This window comes from Tremella mesenterica, assembly GCF_000271645.1.
Source record: "Tremella mesenterica DSM 1558 unplaced genomic scaffold TREMEscaffold_11, whole genome shotgun sequence".
In the NCBI taxonomy this organism is placed as follows: Eukaryota; Fungi; Basidiomycota; class Tremellomycetes; order Tremellales; family Tremellaceae; genus Tremella; species Tremella mesenterica.
In genome coordinates this window covers 1,004,108-1,017,177 of record NW_006711235.1, presented here as the reverse complement: position 1 = coordinate 1,017,177, position 13,070 = coordinate 1,004,108, and the positions used below count along the sequence as shown (strand labels likewise).

At 45.8% G+C, this 13,070-nt stretch overlaps 3 protein-coding genes across 3 annotated transcripts; 2 read left to right on the top strand and 1 right to left on the bottom strand.

Moving 5' to 3' along the window:
- Positions 1 to 114: 114 nt before the first annotated feature.
- Positions 115 to 4,302, bottom strand: TREMEDRAFT_64689 (uncharacterized protein; the record flags this gene model as incomplete). Its single annotated transcript, XM_007006830.1, has 12 exons — positions 115 to 237; positions 490 to 604; positions 852 to 938; positions 1,147 to 1,237; positions 1,500 to 1,660; positions 1,964 to 2,102; positions 2,234 to 2,334; positions 2,553 to 3,047; positions 3,217 to 3,264; positions 3,313 to 3,415; positions 3,550 to 3,679; positions 3,745 to 4,302. 12 exons carry the CDS (start codon positions 4,300 to 4,302, stop codon positions 115 to 117), a joined length of 2,151 nt encoding a protein of 716 aa, XP_007006892.1.
- A 721-nt stretch (positions 4,303 to 5,023) lies between these two features.
- TREMEDRAFT_74579 (uncharacterized protein) lies at positions 5,024 to 9,792 on the top strand. The gene is made up of 4 exons (XM_007006884.1): positions 5,024 to 5,118; positions 5,165 to 5,368; positions 5,427 to 5,869; positions 5,915 to 9,792. Exons 1-4 carry the CDS (start codon positions 5,086 to 5,088, stop codon positions 9,249 to 9,251), a joined length of 4,017 nt encoding a protein of 1,338 aa, XP_007006946.1. The 5' UTR covers positions 5,024 to 5,085; the 3' UTR covers positions 9,252 to 9,792.
- Positions 9,793 to 10,666: 874 nt separating this feature from the next.
- On the top strand, positions 10,667 to 12,778 carry TREMEDRAFT_64687 (uncharacterized protein; the record flags this gene model as incomplete). The annotated part of the gene is made up of 5 exons (XM_007006829.1): positions 10,667 to 11,869; positions 11,906 to 11,932; positions 12,011 to 12,072; positions 12,333 to 12,383; positions 12,652 to 12,778. 5 exons carry the CDS (start codon positions 10,667 to 10,669, stop codon positions 12,776 to 12,778), a joined length of 1,470 nt encoding a protein of 489 aa, XP_007006891.1.
- Positions 12,779 to 13,070: the final 292 nt, after the last annotated feature.

The window sequence follows — 13,070 nt, the reverse complement described above, 5'->3', positions numbered from 1 at the left end:
CATCACGTCGATCGTTTCAAAGTGATCTTATCCTTGACATAATAAAATGATCTGTACCATACATCGTTTTTTGGAACAAGACATTAATGGGAAAAAAAACCTTTCTATACTTCCTCAATCATCATCCTCCTCCATATAATGATAAGCGACTTTCATATTTGTCATATAAACAGCTCCAAGTTCAGATAAAGCTCCCCAAAAAGGATTCCTTTGATATAAATTACGCATATGTTCGTTCTACTTATCAGCTATATCATATTTAACAAAGAGATCCCCTTGTGGGATTCTCATTTACATCGTATTGGTAACGACACAAGAGATTGAAAATCATATTGTCGTGATAGAAAGAGCATAAGAGATTAAAGATCATATCATTCTGATGAAGATGACACAAGAGATTGAAACTTATATCATGTTGATAAAAACAGCATAAGCAATGAAAAGGGAGAGAGAGAATTTATGAATATGTAGAAAGGGTTTTTAACTCACAGGGAATAAAAATGTACCCCAACATACTAAACTTGAATAACAAACGAATCTTACACCTAATACACCATCATCGTCATTTCTAAAGAATCCAAGTTGTAATGTTGCCCATGCTATACTGATTTATCAGACACCATCATCATATCATGAAATACCTGAGGAAGTATTGGAAAAGGTTTGATTCCGTTTGAGAGGATACTTGATAGAGAAACATTTGTCAAAAAAAATGAAGTGAATGAGGATGATGGGGTTCGTATCGAAGGGTGAGAAGAAGTAATGAGGATCGTCGAAGTGTGCGGAAAAGAGGTCAGAGTGAGATGATGTCAAGTTAGGGGAGAGAAGAAGAGAAAGGAAACAAAACTCACAAACCTAATGTCCATCCCATCGAATTCGAACTTAACCTCGGTCCAATGAGCGTTATAGGCGGGAAAGGAAGATGCATCCCGAATGTTCTTCACATCAATAATGAACTTCCTCTACGGGCTTCCAGTGCTCCAGTGAATACTGTTCATCTTGGAATCAAGAGAAACGTCGTCAGGATGATCATGTAGTAGGGAAGTGAAAGTGACCCTCGCTTAGGGGTATTGTCCGCAGGTAACAGAGCAACAATTGCGAGTTCAAAGAAACTGTCGGAGAATGGGCCATTGCCAAATCACTCACCGGTTGTTAGACCACGCAACGAGGAAAACTCCAACACACATTCCCATGATAAAAGCATGCCACATACCTTGCCAAGCTAATAGACTAGTGACTGTTCATCAGCCAATGTTCTTTTCTCTTCCCAACCTGGTGGATTTCGCCTCTCCACTGTCCGGACACGTATTGTTCATTGATCAACCATCTATCACATGTTCAACTATGTCCTTCATTGAATTTGTCTCTCGGGGATCACTGACGCCTTTCTAGATGAAGTTCGATCAAACTACAGTATGATCACCAAATCTCCTACCTCATCTGCATAGACAACCGCGACGTTCATGAGATATCGAGGAGAAGTATAGTAAATCACTCACCCATTCGATAAGTACTCGTTCCTGGATATACCCAGATAGACACCGTTGAATCGGCAAAATATTGACATTGACTTGGATCAGGTCCGCCATTCGATTTCCAAGAAGACACAGCTTGAGCGTAGGCGTCGTTGTATGCTGGTAAACTTGAAAATCCCAGATCGCTATTGGTCAGCTATTGACTATCACCTCTCCTTCATGGTAGACTGTCCCCTCGATGATCCTTCCAATACCTCGCTCTATTCTCGCAGTAATAACCTAGCGTGTAGTCCAGGAGACGACGTTCATGAACAAAGCGGAGGGACCGGGAATGACAGGCGTCTTGAGTGTGGTTATGACTTAGGAGCAGTGAGTCAGGAGGAAACAAACCATGACTTTGAGACCAGGGAAGAGAGAGCGAACGGGGATGCCCAGAATATGGATCAAGAAGTGATTATTTCAAGAAGAGAAGCCAGCTGCAAACTCACCTCACACAAATAGCCACGTGAATACCGAATAATCCCACAGCGCAAAGAGCCGCCATAGCACGACGAATGTCAAACCACAGGAAATAATATTTATATCTGTAATGCTCCGCTTTGAGATGAGGTTGATAATCTGGTAATCCTTGCTTGTCAGCTACGTTCTTCGCTAGGGCTTGTCAGAAAATGACAACAGTTTCATTTCGCCGGAAGAGTATTGCAAAAGACTGGTCTGTCAAGAAGCAATGGAAGGACTGAGAAATATGTACCACTCACCTACGACATTCTGTCCGTAATTGTACTTTGAACGTCGGAGTGCATCATTTTTCTGCCGAGGTGTCAAATCAACTGATTTTATCGGCCACCCATGGATCAATCTTTCACGTCAGTGAACGGCGCAATACCTACTACTCATCCCAAACGTCACAAGTTCGCTTCATCCTTCAGTCATCCAAACAACTGCTAGGGCTTCTCACACAGCTCTATATCACCATCTTCACAACCTCTCCCTTATGCTCTCCTGATTCTGACAAACTTCACCACTTGTGTAGTTGACGGAATTTTTGTAAGTGGGGGAAGGGGAAACTATACCCACGTTCTATCCACTTGACCCTTTTCCCTCTGTCTCTGTAAATCGGTCTTTGCATACACAGTCTGATGTTCGGCAGCATGTATCACATCCTCCAGATATCTCTCAAATTGCTCCACCTGATTCGGGTGCAAACGTCTACGTCCCACATGTATCGCCCACTCCAACGCCTTGATCTGAACTCTTTTTAACGGAGTCGCCCAATCACCTATCCAAGATTGTAGCCTGAAGGGCCACGGGATGTATTCGTCTGAGGGTCTCAATCCCCCGGTAGGATCTCGCGTGTCCCAAACGGCTTGATTTTGCGCGAATTGATGATGTAGAGTCGGATCGGCCCATTCTTCGGCGGTCCATGTACGTAAGGGACAACGACCATATCGTTGAACACTATCTTGTTCTTCATGGCCGAAACATCCGTTTAGCGCTATCATGGTGTGAACAACGTTGTATAAACCGACTAAGAAAATGGCGACGAGAGAAACGTAGCGAAGACGGATAAAGCTGATATTAGCACGCCCAGATTTGTTCACGCGTCACATAGCTTGGAATGATCTATGATGACAGAATTGAAGGTGTATGAGCATCGGCGACGGTTCTGCGTCAATGTAGGAAGATTGTTATGGATACGAAGTTCGAGTGATGATTACTGGGAGACAAACTCCCAACTCACACTCTGATACCCCAATTTGAAGAAGTAGCCAGCGTGGCGCATGCAAGACTAAAGTCAGCGAGAGAGGTCTTCTTTTCCAACGTAGATAATACTGACAACATGATTGTATAACCCGTGCCTATACGATTCCACTGTGGAGCGAAAAGACCAAGTCGAACATTGATGAACTCTTCCATGACGAGCATGAGACATAATATGGCTGCTGTCAGTCTCTAGTGTAAGATGAGTGTCCAATCCGAACCCACAGAGCATGATGTGGTAGAATCCGTACCAGACTAATTTAGTCAGCGTTTGGACTTTGCACCAGGAGCCAATTGTCATGGATCAACGTACCCAAATTCTCCAATCCACTACCCCAGTTGGCTACGCCGAGCCCGGTGGCGTAGGCGCAAGTATCGTCTCCATCCAATCTGTCGGACGATTTCTTCATCCCACTGGTAAGATCGTTATAGTATTTTACCACCTGGTCATATCATTCATCATCCTGGCCGACATATGACATGAGAAGCAGACACGGGACAAACGTACCGTATCCGAGCTCAGGTCATGACCAATCATCTCAATCTGCATGACAAGCAAGACAAGTCCACAAATCACCCCTGCGACTTGCTGTCCCTGTCTGTCCAAAGTCCTCCACAAATCGCTGAATACCTCAAAAGCGTCCCAAGTCCTTTCGATGTACCCACTACTTCTACGATACTTTGGTTTTTCATCATCGCCATCCAAATGCAATGGTTTTGGTTTACCGAAGATATCCCATGATCGAAGGAAATCTCTTTTCACCAAAACCTCGATCCATCGTTCGGGCATTTCCTCCGACGTCTTGGCGTGCATGTAATCACTCCTGCGTAACTTGTATTTATGCAACCATTTCACCCATTCGGGATCTTCGATTTGTCGGATTTGTACATATACTTTGGGCTGTGGAGGTTTTTTCTCCTTTTTGGGAGTAGATTTAGGGTTAAATCTGGGTTCCCAGTAAGCCGTTGAAGTACCTTCAGGATCTTTCCTGACTCGAGCTTCGGAATACTTTCGAGGTCGAGTGAATGCGAAGAAAGTCCATGGAAGCCAGCATATGGCAAGCATAGGTAGGATGGCAACAAAAGTGATGCCCCATGGACAAATGCAATGAAAGAGGAATTTGAAGAGGGAATAGAAGATGGCAAAGATGAAGATGATCCTGCGGCGAATCCATTTGAAAAAGTAACGGGTCTTGCCTCTAAGATTGATCAGCTAGAGTAGTAAGTGGTGATGCGTATGGAAAGCTTACACCGTCCCCTCGGCTGGCTCAGCCATTGCGGGGAAATCTTCAGAGGTAGGAGGGTGGTGTTCGAGTCAGCGAATAGTAAGAAGTGAGTCTTCGATGCTAGTGAGTGGTCGAAATCCTATCAATGAGCGAGACGACTGTGAGATATCCTTTGTCGTGTCGTCTGACCTCTGGAGTGAAGACAGGGGTTGGGAGACAAAGGAATGCGAAGGGTACTTACATGATGCTTTCCTAAATGGGTATATCCGCGCGGGTTCGTGGGATGGTGAAGAAGGAGAGACATGTCTCAGCGAGGCCAAAGTATAAGGACGAGAGAGTGACGTCGTTGTAGTGAATGTATCACGAGTAATCTAAGTAGCTAAGTAAGTAAACAGTAGACATGGTAAACCAGGCTGAAGCGAGTCATCGGAGAGGGGGGAGTGAAGAGAGAGAACTACTTCCGTCGGAAACTGTGCACTTCCGGCGGAAAGGAATTGATCCCGCCTTCCCCCCCCCCTTGTTGACGCGCCTGTCTTCACTTCCTCGCTTGATCGCTATCATATCTCTTACTCTTACTTTCTTGACCTGCTTGTACAACTGCTGTCATAACGACGACGGTCACCATGCCACCCATAGATCCGGAAGGGAAGATACCAGTGAGTGAACCCTCCATACTCTCACCTTGACATGCTGATTCCTCAGTGTCCCACCCCGCACAACCTACAAGCCGAACTCGATGCCCTCGCAGCTGTCTTGGACCTGGGCGAGAAAGAAGATACCTGGGAGAAGATGGAACGTGCCATCATACGTTTCGCCTGTGTGACCCGTGGTGGAGGATACAAACACCTCACCGTCTTCGTCGATGGATTAGGAAGGAAAGGTCTCGGTCTCAAACTCGCCGCTTGTGTAAGTTTTCCTCCATATCACTCAACTTACATTTCCTCTCAGAATACTGATCATCCAGATGCTATCAGATCGAGGCAGATTATCAGGAGTATCCACAGATCTCTTACAAACCCTCGCACCTAGGCTCGCCACCGCCTTCGCCCCTCTGGTCACCCTCTACCTCGAACCTCTGAGACAACTCCTCGGAAGACCCAATAAAGTATTTCTCAAACGTGCCGAGAAATGTCTCGCCACCGTCATTTCTCATTGTCCACTTCCGTCCATTCTCCCGGAGCTATTCCGAGGTCTTGCCGATGAAGCCGCCACTTGTCGTCGAGGATGTGCCAGTGGGATAGAACGGGCGATGACGGAATGGGACAATGATCTTTTTGGGGGGAAATCGCTCACAATCCTGGAAGATGCAGTGAAGAGGATGGCAACGGACAAAGATCCAGAAGTACGACAAATAGGAAAAAGAGTATGGGCGTTGTACACTGCTTCATGGCCTGACAGGGCTGATGAGTGAGTTTATACTTCCTAATGTCAAGATGCTGGTTGACAACTCAGCTTCTCGGCTCCATTAACCCCAACCGTCAGACGATATCTCGGTATACCTGCAGCTGGAGCAGGTGCCATTCCTAGTAAGGCAAAGATCCCTCCCGCCGCCAGAGGACCAGCTTTGAACAAGTCTCTCCCACTAGGGGCATCAGCCAGCTCAGTCACTGCCCCTCTACCCGCAAGTCGACCTCAACCACAACGTGTCCAAGCTTTAGCTGCAAAGCCCATTCGGACCAAACAGCCTGCTACTACCAACCCTGATGTCCAAGCGCACCCACCTCTGGTGGGTCCCTCCAGGAGACCTCTGGATCGACGACCCGAACCGGTGACTTCCTCCTCGGCACCATCCATCGCAACCTTGACCCATCCAGCTCGTAGCACAGTGGAAGTCACCTCCAGTCCTACTCGAGCTGATCCGCTTTCCTTCAAATCCCACGGTCGATCAATCTCCCATACCATCTTACAACAGTCAGCATCAGCAAACACGTCTCCTGCTCGCGACCCTGCGTCGCTTGTCTCCTACCCCTTGGCCGGTCCTGCACGTCCACCTCTTGTGACTTCGGCTTCCTGCATCACCCTGGGATCATCTTCCAGTCCGGACGTCCCTCTCCCTCCTAGACGCTTTGCCCCACCCGCGAGGATCCTCCGTCCTATGCCGACCGAAGAAGAAGGCTACACGGAAACTCCAGACGGAATGTTGATCACCCCCAGCGGTGCGACCGTCTTGCGAAATCCTCAACGACCACAGCAACAAGAACGCTGGGTTGGTCTGGGCAAGCGCCCATTGGGTCATGCGCAACGAAGGGTGGCAACTGCACCAGGCACCGTGGGCGACGTGGTCGTGGTGGACGTGGCTTCAATGGCCAAAACACCTGGGCTGGGAAATAGAGTGCTTTCGAGGAGAGAGAAAGCTCTTCAGGAGATTGAGGTGGATGAAGGAAAGATGCTCATTGCGTCTCCTGTAAGGCTAGCAGTGGAAATACCCCTCCCATCTTCGCCGTTACTGGTATCTACCATCAACTTGCCGCCAAAGACGACAAATGAAGTCCCGAGTCAGCAAAGCGACGAGGTCACTCTAGTTGCCTCCCATCCCTCTCCTACGACCGACGCTGACAGAGTATCCGCACAGAATGTAGACATCGCTTCGTCTACAGTCACCTTCCCCGACACATATTTCAACAAAGTAATCGCGATTCCACCAGCTGACTCAACTATCCAAAATGATCCTGACTTGGCTGTCGAACAAGCAACTCATGGGGGTGAAGCGCATGTCAAGACGAAGCCCGTAGAAGCGACTTTAATGCCTTCAGCCGATCCCCCTTCCCTCGCTTCGAGTACATCAACAAAGGTCTCTTCGAAATTGGCAGAAGTCAAATCCGAGCCCAACAGATCAGCTGCCCCTAGTAAACCTCAGGTTTCCAAGACGACTCATGGGACAAATACCAAAACGATGACCATCGAACGTAAAACCTTCAAACCTACATCTCAAAGCTCATCGAAATCCACCAACCCTCCGCCTCCTCCTTCCCGAGCTGCTCCAGTAGCGACGTTAAAACCCCTGTCTTCCAAACTCTCTTCATCCACATCTTCTACCAAGCCTTCCTTACCTACTATATCATCTGTGCAGGTCATAAAATCCAATCAACAACAAACGTCAATTCTCAAAACCTCCACATCGGCACCAATCAAGCCCCTTGAGAAGACAAGACCTCCTCATAGTCTGACCGCACCAACGAAAGCATCTCAACAACGGGCCGCAGCGGCCACTCATAGATTACCTCCATCTGCCGTCCCGAAAGCACCCATTCCCGCGAAAGAGGTGGGTGAGAGGAAAGAGAAGATCCGGTTGAAAGCTCCTTTACCAAGTTTCAGACCGCAAAGAGGAACGGCATTCTCGAAGACTGCAGGGGCGAGATCGATCTCTTCCTCCACGTCTGGTGGGGTGAAACCGGAGAGTGTACCATTACCTTCCAGTCCGATTGTCAAATCATCTGAACTCAAGACTAGTCCGAAGACAACATTCAAAAGTCTATCTTCCAGTCCACTTGCCAAATCAGTGGATCTACCTTCCATTCCAATGATCGACCAAGCTTCACCTACGGCTCCCTTGCATATTCCTCTCCCATTGAGTCCACAAGATACAACGCGTCAGGCCCATCCGATAAAAAGTCCCTTGTCCCGTCTGACCAATCCTACGTTGAGCGGTCGAAGGTCTTTAGGTCACATGGGATCAATAGAACAGAGTATAGAATCCGTCCCATCTTCTCTTTCCAGACCAAGGGTGAGGAGAGAGTCTTTCCCTCCTCCACAAGTGACGAACGACGTGGCGTCTTTCTCTTCCCCTCAAAGACATAGAATAGTGGACATCGATTCTCCCAGCGCAAGTAGGCGACATATCGGTAACCTCACTTTGTCAACAGGCAAAATCGGTCTATCACTTGGTGGTTCGCCCAAAGGAAGCCCAAGCTTGGTAGATGGATCGGCAGCGAACGTATCACCGAGTTGGAAAGGACGCGAGAGTATAGGTCAACGTCTGGAAATGCGTAAAAGGATAAGTATGGGAGATGGAATCGTAACACGGGGAATGATGGGGGAACATACGGGAAGAGTGAGGGTGAAGGTTTTGTCGGAGATTGATAGAGAGGAACTTGACGCTTCCGGAATGTCGAAAGAAATGGATGGGGACCAGGACTCGATGGTGGCGGTGGATACTCCACGTGTCCAGATTGAAGACAATCAACTTGTTGCACTTTCGAACGGATCTGAATACAAGGGAGTCATTGCCTCCGAATTGCTAGAGGCAGGAGTCGCCCAAACCCCTACTCAGGTGATAGAAGCGGGCGAGTCCATTGAAGTTAAGGAGAAGGACTTGATCGAGTTTTCAGCACCTACCCGTAATCATTTGGCAAACTCAGAGCAACACATCGCCGTGTCTTCTCCAGAGGAAGCCATCTCAGATTCAAACTCGGTGATCAGATCCGTCTCCTCTCAGCCCGATTTCGACACAGACTTTGAGGCCTACGAAACAAACCCTGTCTCTCCCACAGAAGTCACTGGTATTGTGAATACGAACCTCTTACCTCTATCACCACCTGCCAAACTCTTCCACTCCGACAACCTCTTACTCAACGAAGACATCCCTATCCCAATCGTCAAGACCGAGATAACGTTCCCTATGCTCAAATCTGACTCGACGTTTCCGAACAAAATCATCGAAGGGAATCATCAGACACCGATAAAAGTGGATGCGGTGGGAAAAGGAACTACACCTAGAGTAGTGTTGATGGTTCGGGATGCGAATTCTTTAGGACCGATAGGGTTGAATGTTGGTGTGGAGAGGGATTGAGGTTTCAGAGATTCTCGTGGTCCATCCTCTCAAAACTTTCCTAGCAATTCGGTCTGCGCCGTTCTGATGACAAGCATATCGCACTTTTCCGACCATACTAGGCTTCAAACACTGGTCAATCTCCTGGTGGTCACTGCTTATCTAGATTCTTGCCTGTATCGCTATCACCGATATCTAGGGTCGGTCCCTCGATTAACGCATGATCATCAAACCTCTCGTCGTCATCTTCTCCTGAGCGGTCTCGAATGCTGCCCACCGCGCTCGCTTACGATATTGATAGGGACCTCGTACCTAGTTGGTGTCCATGCTGAAAAGAGGATGGATCGTCTGGGGTATGCGTGATACAGACAAATGCTCTAGGTCAAGCCCACGGTCCATCGGCACATCGATACATCAGCTCGCTACAACCCCAAAATGCCAAATTGTCGTCAAACTTATACTCGTCGGACGTGAAAGAGATAAAAATCATCCGACCTCATCCTCCAAATTCTCCTCTCATAGATTTCATGATCGGTAAGCTATGCATCGCATTTACGAAATCCCTTCCCTTTCTTCCTGTATCTCGTAACCCCTTTGTACTCTTGATACCCCTCAGCTCAGATCTACGTATCCCTTTGAGGTAGACATCATTACACACGAGGACAAAGGTTGTCACTTACATGACTACCTCCGTCCTTTCTCTCTCAAAACCCCAACAAAATGTCCTCTCATCTACTCATGCCATATCCCTTCTTGTTGATGAGACACAGGAGAACGATCAGTGACTTCCCCATGCCGATCTTTTCATTTCCCTTCCTTGCCTCCCTCTCTGACTCGGAGATCCCTGAGAAAAACACGGGGAATACTGAATGTTATCACTGATCTGCGATCATTATCGATAGTGAAAATACCAAATTCCTTTTCTCTCTCGACTCCTGGATCGCCGAGTGGCGTGGGAGTTGCGGAGGGGGGAGGGGGAGGAGGGACTAAACGGTGGGAAAATGGGTTACGGGTGAATAAGATGAGTAACAAGAGAGTTTTGACCATGTCAGTGTTTCCATTGTATCTTCACTCATCATCGACCTCAAGGAAACATCTTTCCTCCTCTTCAAGTGTTCGAATAATCATCAGATTTGATCATCTCCATTCCTCCGAATCATCCGATTATCAATTATCGTGGGCTATCAGAGAGAAGAGAGAACGAATACTTGATTTGATCCGTCAAGCTTGAGTTCTGTGTTGAAATTAGGACAAACGGCTTGAACGTTTATCCTCTGAAAATTTCTCCTTACCACAAAGAAAAGAGTTAGTAGTCAACGATTGAATCTTCAGACAAAGCTGAAGAATCGAGAATCAAGACGGTCGTATCGAATATCGAACATCCAGTGTCAAAGAACAAGAAACAAGATTCGTGTAGAAGACAGAGATAGTGAAAAATGTTCAACGTCAATTCAAAACGATCTTATGTCCCTCTTCCCTCATCATTTGCTTCTACTTCATCTTTCCCTAACCAAAGTATTCTTCCTTTAATTCAAATCACTGAAAAACCTGATCCAGAGTCAGATCCTCCACTGTTGACAGAAGAACGACCTCAATGGCTTCGATGGATATTGAATTTTCTTAGACAAATCAAAACTTCCATCTCTAGAATATCCCCTAGAATCAGACTTTTGTTATTTTCCATGATTATCTTTTCTATCATTTTATCCAGCCAACATAGAATATCTTCTTCCAAAATTGGTCTACGTCCTTCCAAACCAACCTCATATTCGGGATCAAGCACAAGCTCAAGCTCAAGCTCGATGTTAGGAATAGAAAATGAATCAGAAGTTAAAGAAGCTTATGTGACATTTCTCTCACCTGGGGATGATAATTATTTCACTTCTGTTAGACTTATAGTTTTCGCTTTGTTACATGATCCAATAACACTTGATCCTGCTACTTCTTCTTGTCCACCTCTTCCTTCTTCTTCAATATCCTCAGCTACCACGGCCATTTCTGAAAATTCTCTTACTTCAGATGATAAAATCGAACTTGCCCCAATCCCTCGTTCTTCCACTTCAAACTCAGAAGTAGATATGTCCCGACGTAGATATATTCCAGAACTAGATCCTACATCTCATTCAGCACCACTAGAACCACCCACAAAACGCTCTTGGTGGCCTTTTTCATCTTCATCATCACATCAACCGAAATGTGGTCCAAGACGCGATATAGTAGTCCTCACTTCACCTAATGTACCAAAACATCAAATTTCCACATTACAAAATGAAGGTGCTATTATAATCCCTTCTCAAGATCTTGAAAAAGGTTCAATAGAACATATGCCAGAACATTGGAAACATGCTTTAACAAAATTAGCTGTATTCAATATGACTCAATATGATCGTCTACTCTTACTTGACGGTGATATTTTTCTCAATCTCGATTTGAGAGGAGTATGGGAAGATGAACATTCTTGGCCTAAATCAGGTTTAGCTGCTACTGGTGATGGTGGAGCTGGATTTGGTGGTTGGCATGAAGTACCACAAAGTAATGAAGGTGATTTCAATAGTGGTTTCATGATTGTCATACCTAATCGAACGACTTTTGAGGAATTGTTAAAGGTGGAGGATTATGATCATGGTTGGGCTGATCAGGTGAGTGCATATAGATCAAGTATGAACAATTCTCAGAGAAACACAGGGGAAGGGATGGGGAGAGTAAGCAAGTAAGAATGGGGGATTTGACAGGGATTGGGGGAAGGAAAGAAGAGGGAAGGAGGTTGGCTGATTATTTAGGGTTTACTTAACGTTTATTTCCACCCGGAAGGTCCTCATCCATGGGAACAATTAGATCACAAGTGAGTCTATCCACACTCATCCATCCTTTTCCTTATCATTCCTTTCTTCCTGATTTCAATTTACCTCAATTGGGGATCTAATCTATTTATCGTTTCACTACTTGATGGCGATGATGCCTTTGTTAGAGAATTTGTATTTTGTATTTCTTACCATGCCACACAAGAATCAACCATGTTTTTCTTGTCCTCTTGTCATCTAAATCAGAGGGGCGAAAGGGATTGTTCAGAAAAGAGAGAGAATCGTAAGACTGACCTAACAGGTGGGTAGGAAATTATCCCGGGGTACGGGAATTAGAATATGGCATTAACGCGTGAGTCCCATCTCTTCTCGTCCATATCCCCTTACACCACAACTCTGTTACAATAAATCCACATAGAACCTCTTCCGTCCTTCTGACATCTCAATCTCCATCTCTTGATTCAAATCATCAGTTGTAAAAAGGACAAATGAGTGTAAGACATCTTCAAGGATGACGACCTCCCATGAAGACTATAGTATCATGTCAATCTTCAAACGGAGAATAGAAAGTATCTGGGTTTAAATCGAAGAGTTGATCATAATGATGACTGACCAAAAAGGTTACATGAGAAATTATGGAGAGGATCAGATAGGAATGATTTACCTGAAGAACTTAGAAGTCTTTGGGAAAGAAGAGTAGGTAGAATGGAAGGATATTGGTTATCCCATAGGCCTATTGGTCTTTAAAGTCGAGTTTTGTGAATAATCACACCAATCCCACCGATTCGATCCAGGTTAGGGTCTGCTCTGACATGATTTGATTCGATTTGTCTTCATTTTTTGAATTATGGACAAAAATCATATTTTGATTGATCGGCCAATGTCGAGTTGAAGGAATCTCACAAGTTACATGTTGATATGCATTTTTGTAACTTGATAAGATGTTTCATGGGTTTGTTTGATCGTTTGTGGTCGTATACACGGAATGAGATCATTTTCGAATAACGTGCAATGTCAAAGATTCTTCTTGTTACTTATT